A 22,644-nucleotide genomic window follows, 5' to 3' on the forward strand; every position below is an offset into this window, starting at 1 on the left:
TAAAAGNGTGGCTGGTGTATATACTCTGGTAAATATATTTCAAGATTTTAATGAATAAAATAGATAAATTTATAATTAATTTTTATGTAAATTTTACAGTTTACCTCTCTACTAAGTTTTATATACCTTGCAACTACTTACGCTCCTTATACGTCTTACGAACATCCTGATGTAATTTTGAGAAGTAAGTAAATTATTATACTTAGAAGTGTCTAATTTATATTATTTAGAACCGAATTTAGATTAATGGCCCTAATAAATTAAGGTTGGGAGTTGAGGCGCTACCCCTTTTCGTTAATTGCGTGAGGGATTGTTTCAAAGTAGCACAGGTATAAGAGTTCCGCGGGTCTTCAATGGTGCACATGCTAAATTGTGGAATTCTACCAGTTTGTATGAAGAGGTTAGCTTAACAGACCAAGCACAGATATATGCTAAAGTACATAGTCAAAGTATAAAGCTGACGTATCCGAATCTGCGACACATCACATTATATTGACTCAAATTGCTTCGTGTGCCCTGTTAAGGTACCCTCAGAATACCCACCCTCAAGAGCTTACCACCCCCAAAATACCATGCAATAAGCGTGTGGGGCACGTGGATTTCAGTGGCTTGTTTCTAAGAAAACCATCAATTCTTAGCCCCCTTTTAGAGAAAATTTGCACCTCAATATTCCAAGTTTACTAATAACATAAGAGGCACTCCTCCTCCATTACGATTGTAATTGTAGATCCATAGGCTTTTCAAGCAGTTTTATTAAAACTTGCAAATACAATATCTCTAGTTTTAAAGTGTAAATTAATAAAATTTACTTATAACTCCAGTACTTAAAAAATACTGGTGTTGGAAGTAAGAAAATTCTGCCAGAAAGAAGTACTGTTACAGCACAGTACTTAAATACAGTACAGGGTACACTTGTAAGTACTGCTTCAGTACTTACACAGTGTTTATTATTTACTGCCTGTTGCATGTTACTTGTTATTAGATACACTTGCAAACACTACACAGATAGTACTGGAAGTACAGTATATCTATTGTTATTAAGGAAAAAAACAGTAAAACCACAGTAACTTACAGTACTTAGTTTACTATTGTTTTACTGTATTTACTGTTGTTAAAAACAGAAGTAAATACAGTTACTTGTTTCCTTACAACGATAGGTCTACTTCCAGTGTTACCTTATGTGTCTGTAAGTGTTTTTAATAACAAGTAATGTGTCAGTTAACAGCAAGTATTCACAATGTATATACGGTATTGTATTGTAATTGTACTGTACTTCTTTCGGTAGTATGTTTACAGTGTTTGCAAGTGTTTCTAAGGGTAAATAATTCTTAGAAATAAGTAAATAATTAAAATTTTTTTAATTTTCCTGACACACTTTTTTACTTTCAGGTAATATAAGTTACGAAATTCTATTCTTATTAGTAGAATTAACAGCATTCATCTTCAGTTTGATCATGTTGCATGCATTAAATAAGGTAAGAAATTTACTTGTGTATTTAATTATTTTATAATTCAATTAATTAATTAATTAAATTATTTAAAAGGATAATCAAATATTAATGTTACCTTNTAAGACGGGTTCCTATAATTACGATTCCTATAAGACGGCGAAAAAATTGTGGCGGTATCCGTAAACAACGGTAAAAAAACTCCTATAATTACGTAAAACAAACAAATATTCTAAACCTGATATATAACATAACTAAACACCAATCGTATGCCGAAAATCTATCGGGCTAGTTTTAGGCTAATTACTAAATGAATTACGTAACCAAAATTAGCCTAAAACTAGACCGATAATTTTCGGCATACGATTGGTGTTTAATTAAGTAAAACGTCATCGGGCAGCCAAACTACTTTCCGTTGTCCAGCGGCACGCTACGGACAGGTAAGTTAGGCGGGTAAATTGAGTTTAGTATCGTCTGTACATGTAATTATATATAAATTAGGTACTGTATATATAATTATATATTAACTTAATTTATTGTAACTTTATTATAATTATATATATACTTTCCGCCGTCTAGCGCGACGTTACGGCGNGAGCTTACCACCCCCAAAATACCATGCAATAAGCGTGTGGGGCACGTGGATTTCAGTGGCTTGTTTCTAAGAAAACCATCAATTCTTAGCCCCCTTTTAGAGAAAATTTGCACCTCAATATTCCAAGTTTACTAATAACATAAGAGGCACTCCTCCTCCATTACGATTGTAATTGTAGATCCATAGGCTTTTCAAGCAGTTTTATTAAAACTTGCAAATACAATATCTCTAGTTTTAAAGTGTAAATTAATAAAATTTACTTATAACTCCAGTACTTAAAAAATACTGGTGTTGGAAGTAAGAAAATTCTGCCAGAAAGAAGTACTGTTACAGCACAGTACTTAAATACAGTACAGGGTACACTTGTAAGTACTGCTTCAGTACTTACACAGTGTTTATTATTTACTGCCTGTTGCATGTTACTTGTTATTAGATACACTTGCAAACACTACACAGATAGTACTGGAAGTACAGTATATAATCTATTGTTATTAAGGAAAAAAACAGTAAAACCACAGTAACTTACAGTACTTAGTTTACTATTGTTTTACTGTATTTACTGTTGTTAAAAACAGAAGTAAATACAGTTACTTGTTTCCTTACAACGATAGGTCTACTTCCAGTGTTACCTTATGTGTCTGTAAGTGTTTTTAATAACAAGTAATGTGTCAGTTAACAGCAAGTATTCACAATGTATATACGGTATTGTATTGTAATTGTACTGTACTTCTTTCGGTAGTATGTTTACAGTGTTTGCAAGTGTTTCTAAGGGTAAATAATTCTTAGAAATAAGTAAATAATTAAAATTTTTTTAATTTTCCTGACACACTTTTTTACTTTCAGGTAATATAAGTTACGAAATTCTATTCTTATTAGTAGAATTAACAGCATTCATCTTCAGTTTGATCATGTTGCATGCATTAAATAAGGTAAGAAATTTACTTGTGTATTTAATTATTTTATAATTCAATTAATTAATTAATTAAATTATTTAAAAGGATAATCAAATATTAATGTTACCTTGGATTATTTGGATGATATTAGAAACTAGTTTAAAAATATTTTTGATGGTTATCCTGTTGCATACGTCACTACCCGGTAGGATAGAACTGGTAAGTGTGTATATTAAATTATACTGATAAATATGTAAATTGTATATATTTTTACTTGCATACTTTTACATACTTTAATATTTTATGTTAAGTATTTAAATATAAGCAAAGGTGTTTTTATAACTAGTTTTTACTGTGTTTGTAGCACTTGGAAACTCATAAACACTAAGTACTTGTAAGCATTAAGTATTCCTAATAATGCTTACACTACAGTGTACATACACTGTTAAGTATTAATGCATGCTAATACTGTATAGTACACTATAGTGCAATGCTGTAGAGTTTAATACTGCACTGTACAGTAGTGTTGTAGCAATGACTAATAGAGTACAGTGCAGTGTTAGTAATAGTAAAAACAATAGATTTTTAAGTGTTTTTAAATGCTGATCAAACACTTCCACTTCCAAAAAATTAACATTCAAATACTTATTAGCTGAGTCTAGACTAGTAAAAGTAGAAAAAATGTTTAAAAATACACGTCATATAAGTTAATTTTTTAGAAGCTTACCTATGCAAAATCCTATCCTTAAAATTATTTACACGAAACTATATAATTATTTTTATGTTAATATTAGAAGGAAGTGTGAAAAAGATCAAGAACACGACACAATTTTCAACAGAAATCGAGTTTATCAGGATTAACACTCCCACGGAAGAGGAAATGCTGATCCTGTACGTAATCTACACGCGCTAGTTTATAGATTTGTTTACGATAAACGTTAATTAGTTTATGATACTGCACCACTTTATCGGTGTGGTAATGCATCCCTCCTAAATACACTTGAAAAATTGCTCCTAACCCCTAAATAGGGTCTAGATTCTTATAGGAAGTTCTCTCGAATGGCACCTTTACCCTTCACTATGTTATGGAGTGTATTCTTATGGCCTGACAATAAATATTTATTTTACAGGGTGTTTCTATAACGCTGGGAGGCCTTTCTGTCTTACTTGGATTCAATGTAAGTACTGATAAGATGTAAACATTTAGTAGACTATATTAATAAGATGAAGTTTATAATCTATAGCAAATGATTGATTAAAAGAAATAACGTAAAAACTACTCCAAATAAGAATTTTTGGCTGTGTTATTTTAAGAAAAGTTAGGAGCTTTCGTCGACTCCATTCACTCGCTTCTACGATTGGTCGAAAGCGAGAAACTAATTTAAAATATAGATGACGTTGTAACTATTTGAATCACTCTCGTCCAATCGGAGCACGAGTTAAATTTTTAAAATAAGATTCTAGCCAATAGACGATATTAATTTACGTTAAATATAAAGGGTCTTAGTTTCTCTCGTACTAACGCCACCAAAAAAGTCACGGAGTTATCTTAAATAAAATAAAACCCCGTTTTTACGACTGTACTAAATTCTAACGTTGTGTATAGTAAAGTTGCATCGTAAAAGCGTGGTTGTAATATATATTTATCCGCTAAAGTACAGTCAAACCTGTAAACAATGGCGACTGACCGGAACTTAAAAAATGGCCGTTATTGAGAGTTGGAATGTATTTTTTAAGCAAATTTTTCATTTATTTAACTCGAAAATAATGCTAAATAATTTATTAATTATTTTTAAATCTTTTATTTACAGATAATTAGTATCAGCATCGTAATTCTTCATTACAGGAGGCTAAATAAAAAATTAAAAGCGAAACAACTGGAAACTCCCATATACACAATAGCCTGACCTCCTCGTTGTTTACGTCAAAAATCTGTATATAAATGTATATAATTTTTTTTTTTCAATAAATTATATTTTATAACTTTCTAACTGTAGAAAATGCATAAAATATGGTAATATTTTCAATTAATGGCAATAGTTTGAAAGATTTTACAGTATTTTACATGAATTATTGTTTGAAAAGTACAACAACGAGTTGCGTAACTTTCCCGACAAAAAATTTAAAATTGTGCGTGGCTCCACCTGTTGCAAGATTACATTTGAAAACTTTTTTATGTTATTAATTATTATAAAATGGAAAAAGCTTTATTTCGAGAGCAGAACTCGCTCGAGATACGGCATTTGACTCCCTCTATCTCTCCACCCCCTCGACTTTTAACCGCTAAAATTTAACAACATCGATGCCGCTAATATGCAAAACTCCCCACAAAATTTCAGAAATTTTCGACGAAAGGCACGGGAGTTATTAAGGTTGAAATTCGTTAACAAAATCGTGCCGCCCCTGGCACACTAACCTCCAGAAATATGGAAAACGACCGCCTTTTTTTTAATTTTTATACTTTACTATTAATATATTTTTCAGTGATGGCATTTTTATACGTAGAGCGCCATTTTTTAATCTGGTGGCCGAGTGAATAAAATCACTAAAATTTGCCGGTTCGTTCCGTACCAAAGCGCGTACGTCAAGTTTTTCGGGATTTTTCACGTTTGTAACACCTAAATACAGGTCGGTACTCCACGAAAAGACCTCCCGGTATGCATCGCGACTTGGCAGATCGCCACGCCTTGAATTGCATTCAATCCTCAATCATTTTTTACCTGGTGGCAACTTCCTGTATTATTCTTGAAATAGTGTGATAATTGTTTAATGCAATGTATACACAACTAACAGTTGTTTCGGGAACTGTACAGTACATGCACACTACTTAACGTTAGTAAGTTGTGTCCACACATAACAAAACTGAGCCTGGGTTTTACTAAAGGGTAACATTAAATTATTGATCTTTCCTTTTTTTATTTAAAAAATATGATAAATTAGTATCTTTTACAAAGAAAAATTGCTTAACAATTTTTGAGATAACGAGAAAATAACAATATTGTTGTGTCTTTTTTATTTGTAGTAACGGTTTCCATCAAGTGATCAGTATTAAACAGGTGTAAAGACCTTGAATTGATAATTATTGTTAATTGTCTGCTTAATATCAGAATAATCTTTTGAGTTCGATTTATTTACACGTGTAAATGATTGTATTCGTTTTGTCAGAATAATGTAGGCCCACACTTTATCGTAAAAAAAGTGTAACAATAACGAATTGACGTAACAGTGTGCATTACTCTGTTGTAGTATATCCACAAAGGACTATACAGTACTACGTTATGTGTTTTACGAAAAATATTTACGATACTTTGTATCAATAGAGACTGAAGAGTCCTCGTCACAGCTGTTCAGCCTCTGTTTTATAAAAGAAAATCCCGTATTCAGTTGGAAAACGCAGCTTGTAGTGTAATGTAGATACAACGAAAACACATGAAATGTAACGTATCTACTACAGCTTGTAGTGTAATTTATATACGACGAAAACACTTGATGTGTATTCGTTGTAGATACATTAGATACAATTCTTTGCACACACACAACCGTAAAATCATCCGTAAACACTAAAAAAACTTCTGTTACGAATACACTGCATTAGAATCATTTGTTTTGTATATGTTGTAGTTAAAACACATCAAATGTTTTCCAGCTGGATACAAGATTCCTCTTTAATGTTTATAAAATATAATAAACAAATAGAGCATTATCACACACACTTATATATAGTAACATATTTAGGTTAAACACATCTACATTTTAAATTCTTTAAGGATTTAAACAGTCAAATCAAAACATTAAATAATTTTTTATATTAATAGATACTATGTAATGTTGTTTTTCAAAGCACTTTTTAGCTACTTAGACTACAAACACACAAAAAAATGGCTAATTAAAGATTACGATAAGGATATTTGGGTTGATATCACGAGTGTACGCGTAATTTTTACATTTATAGTTCATTATTTACATGCGATTAAAGAGAGCAATGATCGGAGGGTGAAGTGTATACCCTTGTTTAACCACAGTCCAGTTTATTCGCGTAACCAGTATGTTGCGAAATTTCTACCTTCTTATCGCACGATATATCATTTGCAACACTCCAGACGGGCATTTAGAATAATCGTATCAATTGTATTAACAGCACGCAAGAAAAAATGATACTATTTATTGAAGGGTGCTTATGCTACACTGACACCAAACAAGGTTCAATAGCAACTGCAATTTTTACTTTGGTGAGTTAATTATTCTTGCTTATATAACTTATAACCGTTCGAATTATATATGGGGTGGACCAAAAGTCAGTTAACCGAGATAGGAGGCCGGTTGGAAGCGATCGAATCGCAAACGATAAAGAAACCGGTTTTTTATCGCTTGTGATTTAATCGCTTCCAACCGGCCTCCTATCTCGGTTAACTGATTTTTCGGCCGCCCTATATATTGTTTCACACAAAATTATTATTATTTAATTTTTATTTCAGGTTACAAGAGCGTTATTCCTTGTTGCATTCTCTATACTTATATCTCAAGGTTATAGCATTGTTTTCATTAAAAATACCGAACATTATTCTGTTTCTCTGAACCTAACAATAGGTAAATTTCTTTATTTTCTTCTAAAAAATATTGTTTTCTCTTAAATATTTAATATTTTTCTGTATATTCTACTATTCCCTCCCCTCCCTTACAGCCACGCTTGCAGACTGTTGTATTTTGATTATACTCAGCTTAATCTTATTGTATGGACTTCAGAAAGTAAGTTTTTGCTTTCTAGTGTATTTCAATGTGTCAAAGACTTTATTGTATCTAAAAATTGATTTATATAAACACGAAAATATTTTAAACAGAATAAAAGACATTTCGTCCTCCCTTGGATGATGTATATGCCAATAGAAATTATTGGTAGTACCGTTTCTTCCATTGTCCTAATGGGGATGTTCTTATCTGACGTCATCGGAACAGTTGAGTATCGGCAAACACTGATATAAACACCCTTTCTGTGTATAGAGACAGTATAAATTATATTATCCTCTTTATTTTCATAGCATAACAATGTTATTTGCGTGATTTCAATTGGATTGATCATATGGGCAGGATTTAATGTAAGTTTAATTAAATATTTAGTTAATTATAATTAAGTTATTTATCTTTAACACCATTCTAATCGTGTAAAGAAACAGTTCAACCTTCATTTAATGTAATAACACGTGCGCTAGCGACGTATTAGAATTTCCCACGGGTGAAACATGTTCCATAGTTAAATTACACATGACAATTCTCCATTCTATCTGCCTGTATTTCTCTCTACTTATCCTGGGGGGACAGACAAATGCTTCATGCTCAAAATTTATAGGCCCTTGTCCGCTCAAAGCTGCATTAAGAATGTGCTGTATATGGTTCCGCACGAAATCTACTCTTTAGATGATGGATCTCATCATCAACCATTACGCTCGTGCAATGGTGCTTTTCGGCCCTCTCGTAGTTCAAAGCCTGTATTGTTTGGGTTGAAACCTCCGCTATCACTTTTCAATCAAATAGGAACGTAGGAAAGTTGAACACGTAACGGGGTTTACGACAGATCTCCTATAAGACTACTCTCTCACTATCCATTCTCTGTTTCTCTCTCTCTGTAGTTTTATTTAGTTTTAATACACAATAATATTAATTTCGTGTATTCCTTGGGCTATTAACTATAATTATTTTGAATTTTAACAGTTATATCTGCTGCTGTCTGTTATCTCTCATTATCAAGTTATGGCCGGTATCATCTCTATCAAATATCCTATCTACGTCAAAGATTTCTCGTACGATTCTATTTAATTATAACAAAGATAATACTCGAATTTGTTCCAAGAGGTGTTCTGTGATTTTTATTTTGATGATTAATTTATATATTACATTTTTTTAAACAATTTTTATTAAAATAAAATTATGTGTGTCGTTAGTACTTTATATTATGTGTCTTCTCATTGATTACCTTGCATCTTCTTCCAGGATTTCATGACAATTCGATTGGTTTATCGTCGTTTTCTTTCAAATATTCATAATAAGATATCACACACAGTATAAAATATACCTGAAATATAAAAACCAATGGCATTTTATGCAGTGTACTTCAAACAGAACATTGACAGAGTGTTAACACGTGGGCAATTGGAGCTAAACATTTGATTCTCAAGTCACGAACAAATGTTTGCTTTCGTATTGCATTGTATTTTGCTCTCTGTTTCCATTAAAAATGGTTATCCTGTAATGGTCCCTTGCAATGTTCTACTGTAAAGACAGCCTTTAACAACTGCGTGTAACAAAGAATCATTGCAGGCAACCTGAACAATAAACCATTACAGAGGAACACTACATGTAACTATTAATTAAAGGATATAAAAATTACCTGTAAACATATAAATAACGATATCAGACACACTATCCCTATTATCAATCCAACAATCTAAAAAAACAAGAATATTTTTATGGTAAATTTTGTAATAATACATAGAATAGATATGTAAAAAGCATACCTTTGCATTAGAAATCGAGAAGACAATTAACACTCCCACGTAAACGACATGCACGATTAACTCTATAATCATCCACACCACCCACGGAATCAATGCCAACTTGTAATTCTAAAAAAACACGTGAAAGTATTGTTAAATTTTTAAAAATTTCTTCTACAGATGAATCTTCTAAAACACATACTTTTCTCGTTCCATACACCAGAAGAATACTGAAACAAATTGCTATAAAATTATTAATCAATATGCTAACGTAGATGGACTTCAGGTCTGCAAGAACATAACATATCTGTGAATTTTCTTTAAAAAAAAACACATAAAAATAAAAGAAATACTTTACCTGATAAATTCCCATTGTGGTACATTGATACGGTCTTTTGTAATTTTGGAGATATTAAAGCAGCAACGCACGTAACGATTCCAAAAATTCTTGTCGCCTAAATATGCAAATTTCGTTTAATTTGCATATTTTGTTTTCTTTCTACATTTATTTCAACGTCAGTTACGTAACAATATACAAGTGTACAATCCAAAAATATACGTGAATTTAGGATATTAACAAAGAAAAGGGGAAAAAACAGAAATTTCTGCGAATAACCTTAACTTGGCTGTGTTCCGAAATGTTTCCATCCATCGACACAATTAAAAAAGGTACAAGTGTTCGACGTCATAAGTAACTAGTGTGAAATAAAACACAGGATTTTATCTTTATAGAAGGGGGATTTTTTTAGTCACTTTTTGCGCCAACTTTACGTTGAAAACGAGTTGCGTGTAAGTGAGGAGTTAGCTTCTGCTGTGTTACAATACTTTGGTATTATTAAAGGATAAATAAAGACAAAAACGGACAGAAAGGTGTAAAATATATAGCTTATACAGGTGTTCCTGGTTAATTCGAACTCGTATAGTACGAAATTCCGTTAGTTCGTAACCGTACTATTTGAAATTCGTATTACACTTCAGGAATTCTGTTTGCTTAATAAACGTAGCATTTGACATATTGTACAAAAATATGTAAATTTCGGATAATTCGAAGTAACGAGGATTTCCTGTATTGGGAAAGATACAAAGTATAGAACAGGTAACTAAAAAAGGATAGGTACTGTACACAGGAAAGTATGGAATACACGGCTGGACACAGGTTGGAAGAAAGGTGGGAAAATATAAAAGAGATAAACAAGAAGTTGAGAGTTGACAAGTATAATAAAAAGAGGTTGTAAGAAAATAAGAATAAAAGATGTAAAGATGGAACGTACAGATAGGAAAAGGTAGAAACAAGTATAAAGCTATAAAACAATCAGTTAAAAGGGGGTAGAAAAACAGGTATGAAACACATAGGTATAAAGAAGATATAAAAGCATAAAACACTAGGTTAAAAGGGGGTAGAAAGACAGGCATAAAACACATAGGTAGGAAGAGGTAGAAAGAAGATATAAAAGCATAAAACACTAGGTTAAAAGGGGGTAGAAAGACAGGTATGAAACACATAGGTAGGAAGAGGTAGAAAGAAGATATAAAAGCATAAAACACTAGGTTAAAAGGGGGTTGAAAGACAGGTATAAAGCATTTTTAGATGACGTTATTGATTTACAAATTAGTTTTAAAATATATATTTTTTAAAATATATTCGAATGTAAAAGTGTTACTTACTAATGTATACACTCCACACGCTATGCTCCCAATTCTGGTATCGAAGAAGCAGCAACACCTCGTCATGAAAATCATGTTCGGATCAATATCAGTTAATTATGTTTAATTAGGGTTAATTTAATAAAGAAACACAATTAACACGCTGATTTCTCACGTTCCTGTTTAGATAAACACGTATCAGTATCAACCGAGAAGCATTCTAGTAAACAGCTGAAGTGAAACAGTAAAAAAAAAACACCATAGAGTGTCTGTATTTTTAGATTTCTCTTTATAAATATTGAATGTGGGAGGTCGTACGTAGTTGCATCTTAAGCATTTCTGGCTCCATCTCTTAAGAAGAATTCATAATTTATGTTGGATATCATAAAGAAAATCAATTTAAAAATCTAAATCACTTTATTATAAATACAAAATAAACATTTAAAAAATCCGAAATTAATTCTCGGTCCAGTATTTTTGATGGTAGCCGAATTCTTCTTCTAAATTTAAAACTTTTTCTAAAAATATCCTAAAATCTTGGTTTTTCAATTCTCCGCCGTATTCCTCGGGTAGGCAATTTTTCGATAGAAAACTATGCAACTGTTGCATGCAATTGTCGTGAAGATGCACCTAAAATTAAAGAATAAATCATTTTTTAAAAAATCACACCCGCTTTCGAAATAATCATGTTGTACTGTACGTACCCTCTTTTTCATTTTTTTAGTCATTAATGGTTTTATGAATGATACCACATTTTTTGCCAGAGCATGCATGTAAACTATGTGCATTTCTTTGTAACGAACAGGGAAAGTACTCTGCAAGAACACCACATCAATGATAAAGATTCTTAACAATAACCGATTTAGCACTTACCTCTAACAATTTTGTAATTAAATATATCACTCTGGGGGTGAATTGTATAGCGTGACGCCACGTAAACCCTCTACAATCGTAAATGATGACAATACCATTCTGCTGTACCTCCACTTCTTCCAGTAGTGTTTCCAAAATCATTAAGTTGGCTCGTAATAGATCGATGACATTGTGTTTATAAACTTCCCAACGACCTGTAAACCAAATTTACCCCCGTTTTGAGTACTTTACAAGCGTTAAACCAAGGAAATTATCAAAAGTGTTACTCACTAACTCTACCAACGAAGATCTTCCTCCCTAATTGATCGCACTGTGACAAGACTTCAAACACACCAGACTGAAGAATATCGCGTACACTCGAGGGTACAAAATTACTAAACACGTGACTGTATCTTCTTCTAACAAAATAATAATTCTGTAATAAGGTAAATGCCCTTTTTGAATCGCATTTCTCTTTTGTAATTTTGGAGATATTAAAGCAGCAACGCACGTAACGATTCCAAAAATTCTTGTCGCCTAAATATGCAAATTTCGTTTAATTTGCATATTTTGTTTTCTTTCTACATTTATTTCAACGTCAGTTACGTAACAATATACAAGTGTACAATCCAANTCTTCCAGTAGTGTTTCCAAAATCATTAACTTGGCTCGTAATAGATCAATGACATTGTGTTTATAAACTTCCCAACGACCTGTAAACCAAATTTACCTCCGTTTTCAGTACTTTACAAGCGTTAAACCGAGGAAATTATCAAAAGTGTTACTCACTAACTCTACCAACGAAGATCTTCCTCCCTAATTGATCGCACTGTGACAAGACTTCAAACACACCAGACTGAAGAATATCGCGTACACTCGAGGGTACAAAATTACTAAACACGTGACTGTATCTTCTTCTAACAAAATAATAATTCTGTAATAAGGTAAATGCCCTTTTTGAATCGCATTTCTTGGCTCGAAGAAATCTCAGGAGGAATTTGTCGTCGGTTCTACACGTCAATTCTGTACGACCTTCGTAGATAGGGTACAAAATACGACCATTTAGGTGTTACCAAGTATTATTTTGATAATGTAAATTATTTCACTTACTAATTTCGCTTTTTAGATACTGTAAACCTTCGCTGTAATTCTCAACGACCATCACGAAAATTCAATGCGTCACAATGAATCACAGACTACACGGCATTACAATTATCAAAGAGTATCTGAACAGTATCGATATAAATTAGTGATAACGTTATTTATTACTCTGTTTTTGGATAAAAGTTCAAATTTCAGGAGAAAGCTGCGTTATCACAAAGTTTGCTCGTTATAACGAGGTTACGTTGGTAACTTTTGTTTTAAATTAGGTGCCCACTTTATGGAAATTACTCATTCGCCATCTTTAATGTATGCGTGATGAGGATGTAGAACACAGGAAACACAAATATGATCAAAAACCCTTGTATATTTTTTCATACACGTCACCTTTTATGACCTAGGTACAAAATACGCCCCTTTAGGTGTTACCAAGTATTATTTTGATAATGTAAATAATTTCACTTACTTATTTCGCTTTTTAGATACTGTAAACCTTCGCTGTAATCCTCAACGACCATCACGAAAATTCAATGCGTCGCAACGAATCACAGACTATACGGGAGTACAATTATCAAAGAGCATCTGAACAGTATCGATATAAATTAGTGATAACGTTATTTATTACTCTGTTTTTGAACAGAAGTTAAAGCAGCTTTCTCCTGAAATTTGATCACAACGTTTGCTCGTTATAACGAGGTTACGTCGATAATTTTGTTTTAAATTAGGTGCTCATTTTATGGAAATTACTCATTCGCCATCTTTAATGTATGCGTGATGATGTAGAACACAGGAAACACAAATATGGTCACAAACCCTTGTATATTCTTTTATACACGTCACTTTTTATGACCTAAAATCTGGAAAAATATTAATTCTAATGTAGTTACTGATAATACATTTACTATATTTACATATCGTTATCATAATTTAGTGTACTTTGTTCGAAAACACCACCACCACTTACGTAATCTAGTTAGGTATTATTAAAAACAGCGATTTTCTTATACTTCCCTGCTCTATCTCCTCTATGGCTACTACAATAAAAACGGGCCTAATCACGATTCGATCCCGAGTCACCGAGGGCGCAGTTTGACGTTACTGATAATGCATTTACTATATTTACGTATCGTTATCATAATTTAGTGTACTTTGTTCGAAAACACCATCACTTACGTAATCTAGTTAGGTATTATTAAAAACAGTGATTTTCTTATACTTCCTTGCTCTATTTCTCTCTGTATGGCCACTACAATAGAAACGGGCCTGAGTACGATTCGATCCCGAGCCTCCGAGGGCGCAGTTTGACTGTTTAATTTGATCTAATATGGACGATAGGAAATTCTGAATTTCCTCAAGTCCAGGCCTGTGCAGTTATTCCTCAAAGGATTTTTTAACCTTTGAGGACCCCTTTGCACTTGTGAAAACTCGAAAACTACCACGTGCGGTTCTAGTGGGGCTGCCATATTGGATCCAAGAGCAATTTGTATTTGATCCATCAGCAACATGCCTTATTGTTTACACGCTCCGTTAATTTGCATATTTACGATTCAAATTACTACAGCAATTCGTATTAATTGGCTACAATGCGTATTTACGTCACTCCAACACATTTTTAACTCGTCCTCCTCCTGCCCGTTAATTTCACTACTCCGATCGGCTCGTTTTCCAGAAATAAGTAAAAAAAATGTAAATAAAAATATATTAATTCTCATGTTTTATTTCAAATAAATTTCAACTTTCTTCATCAATTTGTACTCCAGAAAAACGTAATTTATATCAATGAAGAGAGAAATGAATTTTTGTATTAGTACATAGCAAAATTTATCAATATATTAAATTTATAAAGCTTTTAATTGGTAAAATTTATTTGTACAATATGACAAGCATATTCCTGACTGTGTAGAAACAAATACACGAATATGTTACAGATATGTAGAGCAGGTAGTTGTCCTTTCGGTTCAATTATACTGTAGTTTACACACCCATCGTCACACGTATACTAGAAATTTACTGTACACGGGGGGGGGAATTCGACTCGAACCATTCACTCTCCATTTACAAAAAATTCCAACATTTATCGTCAAATTTACAGTTTACATACAGTATATATAGAGCAAAATTTATAAACTCTGATTCGCTGATCTTTTATACATGTATTTATATATATATATATTTAAATTCTATACCGTTAAATTATTATTTAACATCATTTGTTTGTAAACTGCGAAGATACCCAAGCTAGTCCCCATTTTAAATTAGTTAACATGAACTTTAGCGCTTTGGTCCATTGCTCTTCGGAGTTGAACTGAATCTTGATCGAGTAGGTGTTCCCATTGCTGGGATCTTCAACTTTGCCCTTCTCGATCTTGTAGGGTAAACAGAAACTCTTGTCGCCTTTTTCCACTTCTTCCTTGAACTGCTGTAGGCAGTCCAAAAAGGCAACCATTGCCTGATCGAATTTCGTGTCCCAAAAAAATTTGAAGCCACCCGAGCCGTGAAGAGGTAATTCTTTTGATTTGTCTTCTAAAGATTCTAAGAAGGAGTGATTCCCGTAGGGCACTAGACGATATCTCTGAAAGGTCAGATTGACCTTTTTGGCTAACGAATGAAGTAGGAGTACAGTTTGACCCCACGCCGCGTTGATCTCCGCCCAGTCGACGGGCACGGCCGGAAGACGGCCCAATCGAAAGTTGTTGATGGTGCCAAAATGTCCACTGTGCCATATGTGAAAGGTGGCATTGAACACGTTCGTCTTCTTGAGCTTCTCTAGCTGAGAGTTGGCATAACGTAGCTGGTTATCTACACTCCTCTGATCGTCCTCGAAAGTCAGCATTTTTGATTTCAGGTCACTGTACTCGAGCCAGTATCTCTCATCATCCATTTCTAGCTGATCCAGATTATCTTTCCCTAATTTCTTCTGTTCTTCCAGTTTGTTCTGCTCTTCTTCGATTTCGGCCAATTCTTCTTGCAGCTTCCTCTCTTCTTCTTTCAGCCTCTCCAATTCGTGCTCTAGATTCTGCGAATCCACTTCACTATCGTCGTTCGTCAGCTGCTCTAGAAATTCTCGATAATCTTTGCATTCGTCTTCCGCTATTCTCAACTGATGATCCATCTGATCGAGCAACGTATCGGAACACTCTTCGCACAGCGGGTGATCGATATCGGATTGATCGGAAAGGATATCGAAAAGCCTCGCCGTCACTGCCAAATGATGACTGAGACTTTCTCTGTTGCTGTTGGGCATTTCACTCACCAGCATAAACCCGTTGCCGCTGTCTGTTAGTTTAAGTGGCAATATCACCTTTCTCGTATAATCCAATTCATCTCCCTCCCCTTCCTTGTCGTTAGCAATTATTTGAATGGCACTTCCGTTGTCGGATCGACTTAACAAAGGCGTTGACGAGAATTCGGACAGAACTTGTTCGTCTAAGGCATTGAAAGAAGAGTCGAGTTTTAGCGGTTGACAGCATCTCTGACAGACGAAACTCACAAAACACCTGTCTCCAATATTGTCACATTTTCCTCCGGTAGCCATATTATTTCATTATGCTGAAAGAGAAAAATACAAGATATGAGCTACAATTTATAGCCAAAAGGGGGGCATTCTTATGAGTATTTGCCAACAGAATGGTGGAATGTAGAAATTACATTTCAATTCTACAAAATAATACTTTATATTCTTAAAAATATACTTCAGAATGCACACGTTTTAAATTATGTGTTTCTATAACAATGTATAATTCCTAACTTTTTTATTCTAAAATAACAATTAATAGAAAATTATTAAACGTGCTAACTTATTACATATACAGATTTTCAACATAGGGAGTAATTAATGTATATATAGCATCAACATCTTAACAACAGTTTGTATTATTCACTGATGAACTGTAATGCTTTAGTAGCAATCTAAGTGGTGATGGGCAGAATATATTACACACAAGAAAATATGGCATTAGATGAACCATGATTATGCTGGATTGAAAATATAGAAATATTAAAAGGGGAAGACAGCAATATGACGAAAACTTAAGATTTTACCAGAGGATTTCAGCCCGAAGAGATAACAAATAATCATCACCATTCTATTTTATTAATCAAAGCTCTAGGTTTCAAAAACCACAAAGAAATAAGTGCATAATAATTCAAAAACAATTTTGATCTAATATATGAATAAGCAACAGATCAGTATCAATGATACAAGTGAGGATCTCAAATTTTTAGTCACCCGCCTGTTATATTCCTCTCTCTAATAACCTGATATAAATGAGGGCAAAAAGTTGAAATAATTAAAACATATTAATTAAATTCTAGTGGAAAAATTTACCAAGCAAATATCTTTTCAACTCAGATAGGTCTTGCTTGTCTTTTAAAATTAAACAGAGAAGCATTTCATAATTTTCACTTAATTTAAAAAAAAAATTGTTTATAAATCAAAAATTACATAAACTTATTATTACCCTTAGACCACCAAAGGTGCAGGTGATAATGAATATCATCATCAGTAAATCTATAAATCCACACCTTGGAAGTTAAATGTCTTAATAAATTATAAAGAAAGGTTGTTAAGAATTATTAAATGCAAACAGATGTGAAAAGATTTCCATTCAATCTATTTTTGATATATAAAACTAAGAACAGAACTTATTTATTTTTCATTTATTAATGTAGTAAAATAACTAAGTAATTGTAAATGTATTACTAGAATAGCACTGTGTGTTAATCTTCTCTAGAGAGAGAATTAACACACACTGATATCTGGTAGCATATACACAACACACACTTTATATTAGTGTAGTTCAACTTCTTTCCCGAATTTCAGTAATTTCAAAGGAACTGCGTGTTACATAGTCCCAATTTATATTTCTATCCCCACACATTGACACTTCTGGTCTAAAAGTCTTGGCAGTTTCAGGGTCACTACATGACAAACTCTGACTTCACCATTCTGGATGAATCTGTCATCTCCCGTCTTCTTTCAAAGAACCAAGCGGATGATTGCATGGCGATGCCGTAGACCGGACGATCCGGAATTTCTCGACCGGGTCTATTGACTACCTCCACTGTGTGTAGAGTCATTCTCCAACAAGAATCGAGACATATTCTGCAGGCGTATTGTTGCCAAAACAATGAGAGAAGCATCAGCATGTGGATGATGAGTATATAGAGAAAGTAAGTGGTACGGTCTAGCACCAGATTGATACTTAAGGTATATGAATATTTATATGGAGCTTATATATTTCTGAATATCTGATGTAAATTCAGATATTCAGAAATTAATGAATACATATAAATAGAAGATTTAACATTTATTTCTGATAAATTATTTAACAAAGTACATTATTTAAACATATAAGCTACTGTATGTTAATAAATTTGCTTGAATTTTATGTTCAAAATCACTATATATACAGTAAAATCTGTGTAAACCGAACTCTGATGGTACCGAATATTTCTTCTGGTTTGGCAGATTTCCGCTTTAAACAGGTTTTTTAACACAGAAAAACGCTGCATTCCGAAAAATTCTTCCCGTTTAAGCAGGTTTTGAGCAGGTTTTACTTTATATATACTATTTTAATTACTTTTAATTTATAAAATTTTATGCAAATTTACAATTATTTAATTAAATTAGCATTAGCTTAACCGTTTTAATTACAGTAAAACCTGTTCAAACTTAAATAAAAAGGAAACCTGCCTAAACGGAAAAAAATGCTTGGAAACGGAGCGATTTTCTATATTAAAAATTAATCTGTTTAAAACGGAAATCTGTCAAACCAAAAAAATATATTCGACTTACACAGGTTTTACTGTATTTTGTATTTTTAAATTCTAAACCATGTTATTAAAGTAAAAAAATTTCTGCAAATATATTTTAGGTTTTTTAGATAGGGCCTGATGGAGTTGAGATGGGTCCTTTCTGGAAACCGTAAAGATATATGAATAAAACGGGTTTCAATTTTTCGTCACATTGCGTTTTAGTAGTGTCTTGCCTCTGTACATCATTCTTTTCCTGTTAATACAGTATTGAAGTCATATCGGTCTAACGCCGTTCAGGAGAAAAGTTTTGAATTGAAATTACGTAACTTCCGTTTCGCACAGAAAGTTCCTATATAGTTTATCAGGGCCTCCTGCTCCTAATATTTCCAAACATGGTCTTGTCTTTCATCTAACTTAAATAGTTTATGAGATTAAGGAAGGACAGACAATGGGAATTTAGGTGTACGGGCTCGTGACAGGAAAAACGTGCACGGAAAATCGAAAAACACGGATAATCCAACAGATATTTCTTCGAAGGAAATAAAGTTTGGACACTGTCCTCAAAAAATTATAGAAGCTTTAGTTCACATTTTTTTTTTTTTACATAGATTGCATACAAAAAGATAATTTTGTACGTTCGGCGCCATTTTTTCCGGCCATTTTGTGTAAATAAAAGGAAAAATCTTCTGTACGGATAATCGGGAGTACACTATATTTGTAGATAAATTCTATGTTACTGTGTTAAATAATAAATACGATATAATTAATACAGATAAAATATGTTTTCATTTTAGGATAAACGGCATCAAAGTTCTACATTTTTTCTTCATAATTTTATTTATTTAAAAATTCCTTTTATGTAAGAAAACATTATTTTAAAATTAAAAAATTAATTAATGAATAAATTAACTAAAATAATTGAGGATACAGCTTAGGACCTCATGCTAGTCCGATCCGATTCGAGATATGACAAATGATCTCCTCCATTCTCTTCCCATTCCCTTGATGTTTAACCACCAAAATTTAATAGCACTAATGCCCCTAATACACAAATTTCTCTGCAAAATTTCAGAAAATTTTGACAAACGGACACAGGAGTTATTAAGCTTCAAATTTGGTGAGCAAAATCGAACCTCCCACTAGCATACATACATAAAGGGAAAAAATACCCAAAGTTCTCAACGTTTCAAGGTGATCTGAGCTCCAAAAATGTAAAAATCTTCGGGGTTATTATTTGACTGATCGCCATAATTTTCCTCTGTTATATAATATTTAACAGCCTGGAAAGTAAATATAGGCCTACGTTGCAATATTATTTATTAATAAGGTTTTATTATTTTTTCAGATACATTTATATAGTAATAATGTATTTTATTGATATATGTCTAGTAATAAATAACCTGGTTAATTTGTCTCAGGTAAGATGGACTTACAGTCTCAAATGTAAGGCTTACTCCATTCAAATACCATAAAATATACGAATAAAAATAAATAAAGCAAATAAAAATCCTGGAATTAAATAAAAAATTTCCTTAGTTATTAAAAGAAACCAATTTATATTATTTTTATATCATGCATTTTATATAATTAATTGACTTTTCAAAGTCCTGTGTTGGGAGATCAGAGTAAATAGTCTTGCTGTCGTAACTTACGATAGAGAGCCTATCGTAAGTTACGACATTTTTATATTTAATTTTTTTTATCTGTAATTAATTAATTTCGGTTATAATTATTGTATGTTGTACAAATAATTAAAAATGATGATCTAAATAACATTTTTCTGGTTTCATTTATGAAAAATTCCTTTTTGGTTTTGGTTCGTTTGATGGGTATTTTTCTCTTGAATTATAAATGATCTCCCAATTTTCTTATTTATGATATAGAAATGTAATAAATGATCTTTTACTTTCGAACTGTATTGTACAAAATCGAATAATCAAGAGCTAAAAGCTATTCTTGATCCATAAATGCTAATTGCATTTACATGTTTATCTATAAAAGCATAAATTTTCAATATTCCTTACTTTTTTAAGGCCTTAAAAATACTACTTACCGCCCAGTAGCGGATCTAGAAATCTTTAGAGGAGGTGCAACAATGAAACAATATGCCTCACAACAGTGACACATTATAGCTTTATGGGCCCCAGGCAAATTTGAATTATGGGCCCTCATACAGTAGTGTTGACTTCAGACATTTTTGGGGGGAAATATTTACTTATAAAAGATTGGTGTGGAGCCCACTGTTGGTGAGGGTCCCAAACAGTTGCCCTATTTGCTCATAGGATAACATGCCACTGCCTCACAATTGTTTTATACCTGATGTACCCGGATTTACTGGGAAAGCCTCCAGAAGGGGCTGTAGCTAAACTCTATGCGACCTCCTTAATTCGGGTGGGTAAAAACCGCAGGAATTTTTCGGGGTGGTCAATTTCCCCCCGTCCCTCACCACCCGATAAGTTGGCCCCCGTCCCTCACCACCCGATAGCCCCATTGTGAGCCTTCAAGAACCAACAATGGGCCTGAAAAAGACCCTTTTATTGTCTTAAGGTTGGAGAGTCAAAAATGGAAAAAAAAAGTATTTTTTTTAAATTATATTTGAATTTAAAAGTAACTAAATACACTTAAAATAATTGTTTATTTTGATTTTCTTCTTTATAACGATCTTCTTGACACTAACTACTTCGAATAATAATAAGTTTGGATCTTTTATTTCTTTGTTATTTAATACTACATTATAAATATAATACGCGTACATTCGAATGACGTTATTTTATTAAATTAGTAGCTTTAAATACATCCAAATAAATCAAAATACTTTCTTCAGAAGAGAAAACAAACAATTTCAATCCTTTTGTTTATCTATAAATAATTTTAAGCCATAAATTATATTACTCAGACTGTTTTTCTTGGTCAAGAAAGGATTTAAACTTCTTATAACTCTATGTCATAGCATATAATCCCTTTCTCTTTATTAAATAATAGAACTTTAAAAGCGAAAGGCCTTAATTGTAATATTCTAGAATGAGGCCCTAAGCTGTAGGTCTAAGTTTTATATTTTAATTTAATCATAAAACTTATACCAAGAGTAAGACCGAGTATTTATATATCAGGTAAGTTAGGGCCTCACTCTAGATTACTACTTAAGGCCTGTCGCTTTTAAAATCGTAATATTTAATAGAGAGAAAGTCCTTATATAATTATGGTTTAGAGTTATTATATATTTTAATCATTATATTCTGTAAATAGAACCGAAATCTTTAAGTGATTATCTTTCATCTTCGTCTTCTTTTTCGTCTTAAAAAAAGTAAATTGAAAACTCATTTTTTTAATCGTTTACTTGAATTTCTTTCTTAAATCTCACATTTCTTTCAGAAAAATGCAATTTCATGATGTTTATTTGTAAACTATTTAAATTAAATAACGCAATTCAGGATCGATAAATTCGAAACGAAGTAGTTTTCCCGTTCCTTCATTTCCCAAAAATTATTATAAATTAGGCTACACTGAAGTGATTTTTTTCCTCTGAATTACGAGTAACTTTTTAATTAATAATATGTAAAAACAATTAATATTACTTATAGACTGGGTTCGATTTTAGACTTGTGCTCTTAAACTGTCTGCCATTTACTAAAAGATGATAAATTTAAAAGTATTAAGCCTTAAGCTACACACGAGGCCCCCTAATCTGTAACATCGTAATACGTGTATCTGTAATCACATAATCTGTAACCACGTAACGCAAGGCCCTAATCTATAACCTCGTAACATGTGGCTCTAATCTGTAACAACGTAACATGAGGCCCTAATCTGTAACTTCGTAAAATGAAGCCCTAAACTGTAGCATGTTTAACTTACATATAAATCCG

General features: G+C 32.5%; 3 protein-coding genes across 9 annotated transcripts; 1 reads left to right on the forward strand and 2 right to left on the reverse strand.

Moving 5' to 3' along the window:
* Positions 1 to 4,807: 4,807 nt before the first annotated feature.
* LOC111628604 lies at positions 4,808 to 8,753 on the forward strand. 2 transcript variants are annotated; one of them, XM_023372431.1, is made up of 7 exons: positions 4,808 to 4,880; positions 7,075 to 7,165; positions 7,412 to 7,523; positions 7,618 to 7,682; positions 7,775 to 7,888; positions 7,973 to 8,029; positions 8,643 to 8,753. In XM_023372431.1, the coding sequence occupies exons 2-7, from the start codon at positions 7,088 to 7,090 to the stop codon at positions 8,745 to 8,747; spliced, it is 531 nt and encodes a 176-aa protein (XP_023228199.1). In that variant the 5' UTR covers positions 4,808 to 4,880; positions 7,075 to 7,087; the 3' UTR covers positions 8,748 to 8,753. The 2 variants fall into 2 exon arrangements, with proteins under 2 accessions (XP_023228199.1, XP_023228198.1); XM_023372430.1 differs by lacking the exon at positions 4,808 to 4,880 and having other exon boundaries at positions 6,994 to 7,165.
* Positions 8,754 to 8,886: 133 nt separating this feature from the next.
* On the reverse strand, positions 8,887 to 14,115 carry LOC111628603 (alpha-tocopherol transfer protein-like). 6 transcript variants are annotated; one of them, XM_023372429.1, is made up of 9 exons: positions 12,212 to 12,387; positions 11,942 to 12,135; positions 11,773 to 11,883; positions 11,090 to 11,698; positions 9,783 to 9,879; positions 9,627 to 9,667; positions 9,446 to 9,553; positions 9,319 to 9,375; positions 8,887 to 9,003 (listed from the first exon to the last, which is right to left on the reverse strand). In XM_023372429.1, the coding sequence occupies exons 4-9, from the start codon at positions 11,162 to 11,164 to the stop codon at positions 8,926 to 8,928; spliced, it is 456 nt and encodes a 151-aa protein (XP_023228197.1). In that variant the 5' UTR covers positions 11,165 to 11,698; positions 11,773 to 11,883; positions 11,942 to 12,135; positions 12,212 to 12,387; the 3' UTR covers positions 8,887 to 8,925. The 6 variants fall into 6 exon arrangements, with proteins under 6 accessions (XP_023228197.1, XP_023228196.1, XP_023228195.1 ...); XM_023372428.1 differs by having other exon boundaries at positions 9,627 to 9,712; XM_023372427.1 differs by lacking the exons at positions 8,887 to 9,003; positions 9,319 to 9,375; positions 9,446 to 9,553; positions 9,627 to 9,667; positions 9,783 to 9,879 and adding exons at positions 12,889 to 12,952; positions 13,488 to 13,878; positions 13,986 to 14,115 and having other exon boundaries at positions 11,467 to 11,698; positions 12,212 to 12,390.
* A 738-nt stretch (positions 14,116 to 14,853) lies between these two features.
* On the reverse strand, positions 14,854 to 17,405 carry LOC111628602 (beclin-1-like). Its single transcript, XM_023372422.1, has one exon. It carries the CDS (start codon positions 16,554 to 16,556, stop codon positions 15,228 to 15,230), a length of 1,329 nt encoding a protein of 442 aa, XP_023228190.1. The 5' UTR covers positions 16,557 to 17,405; the 3' UTR covers positions 14,854 to 15,227.
* Between the last annotated feature and the right edge of the window lie 5,239 nt (positions 17,406 to 22,644).

The sequence above is a fragment of the Centruroides sculpturatus genome, unplaced genomic scaffold (genome assembly GCF_000671375.1).
Source record: "Centruroides sculpturatus isolate CEXI.00-Female unplaced genomic scaffold, Cexi_2.0 scaffold549, whole genome shotgun sequence".
Lineage (NCBI taxonomy): Eukaryota > Metazoa > Arthropoda > Arachnida > Scorpiones > Buthidae > Centruroides > Centruroides sculpturatus.

Bases quoted from the DNA above. Each gene is read 5' to 3' on its own strand.
- LOC111628604 (XM_023372431.1), top strand. From the start codon at position 7,088: ATGATACTATTTATTGAAGGGTGCTTATGCTACACTGACACCAAACAA. The intron at 7,166-7,411 runs GTGAGTTAATTA...TTTTTATTTCAG, and splicing joins CAACTGCAATTTTTACTTTG to GTTACAAGAGCGTTATTCCT. The intron at 7,524-7,617 runs GTAAATTTCTTT...CCTCCCTTACAG, and splicing joins TTCTCTGAACCTAACAATAG to CCACGCTTGCAGACTGTTGT.
- LOC111628603 (XM_023372427.1), bottom strand. From the start codon at position 13,539: ATGGTCGTTGAGGATTACAGCGAAGGTTTACAGTATCTAAAAAGCGAA. The intron at 12,953-13,487 runs GTAAGTGAAATT...CTATCTACGAAG, and splicing joins GTATCTAAAAAGCGAAATAA to GTCGTACAGAATTGACGTGT. The intron at 12,391-12,888 runs ATGCGATTCAAA...TACAAAAGAGAA, and splicing joins AGATTTCTTCGAGCCAAGAA to ATGCGATTCAAAAAGGGCAT.
- LOC111628602 (XM_023372422.1), bottom strand. From the start codon at position 16,556: ATGGCTACCGGAGGAAAATGTGACAATATTGGAGACAGGTGTTTTGTG.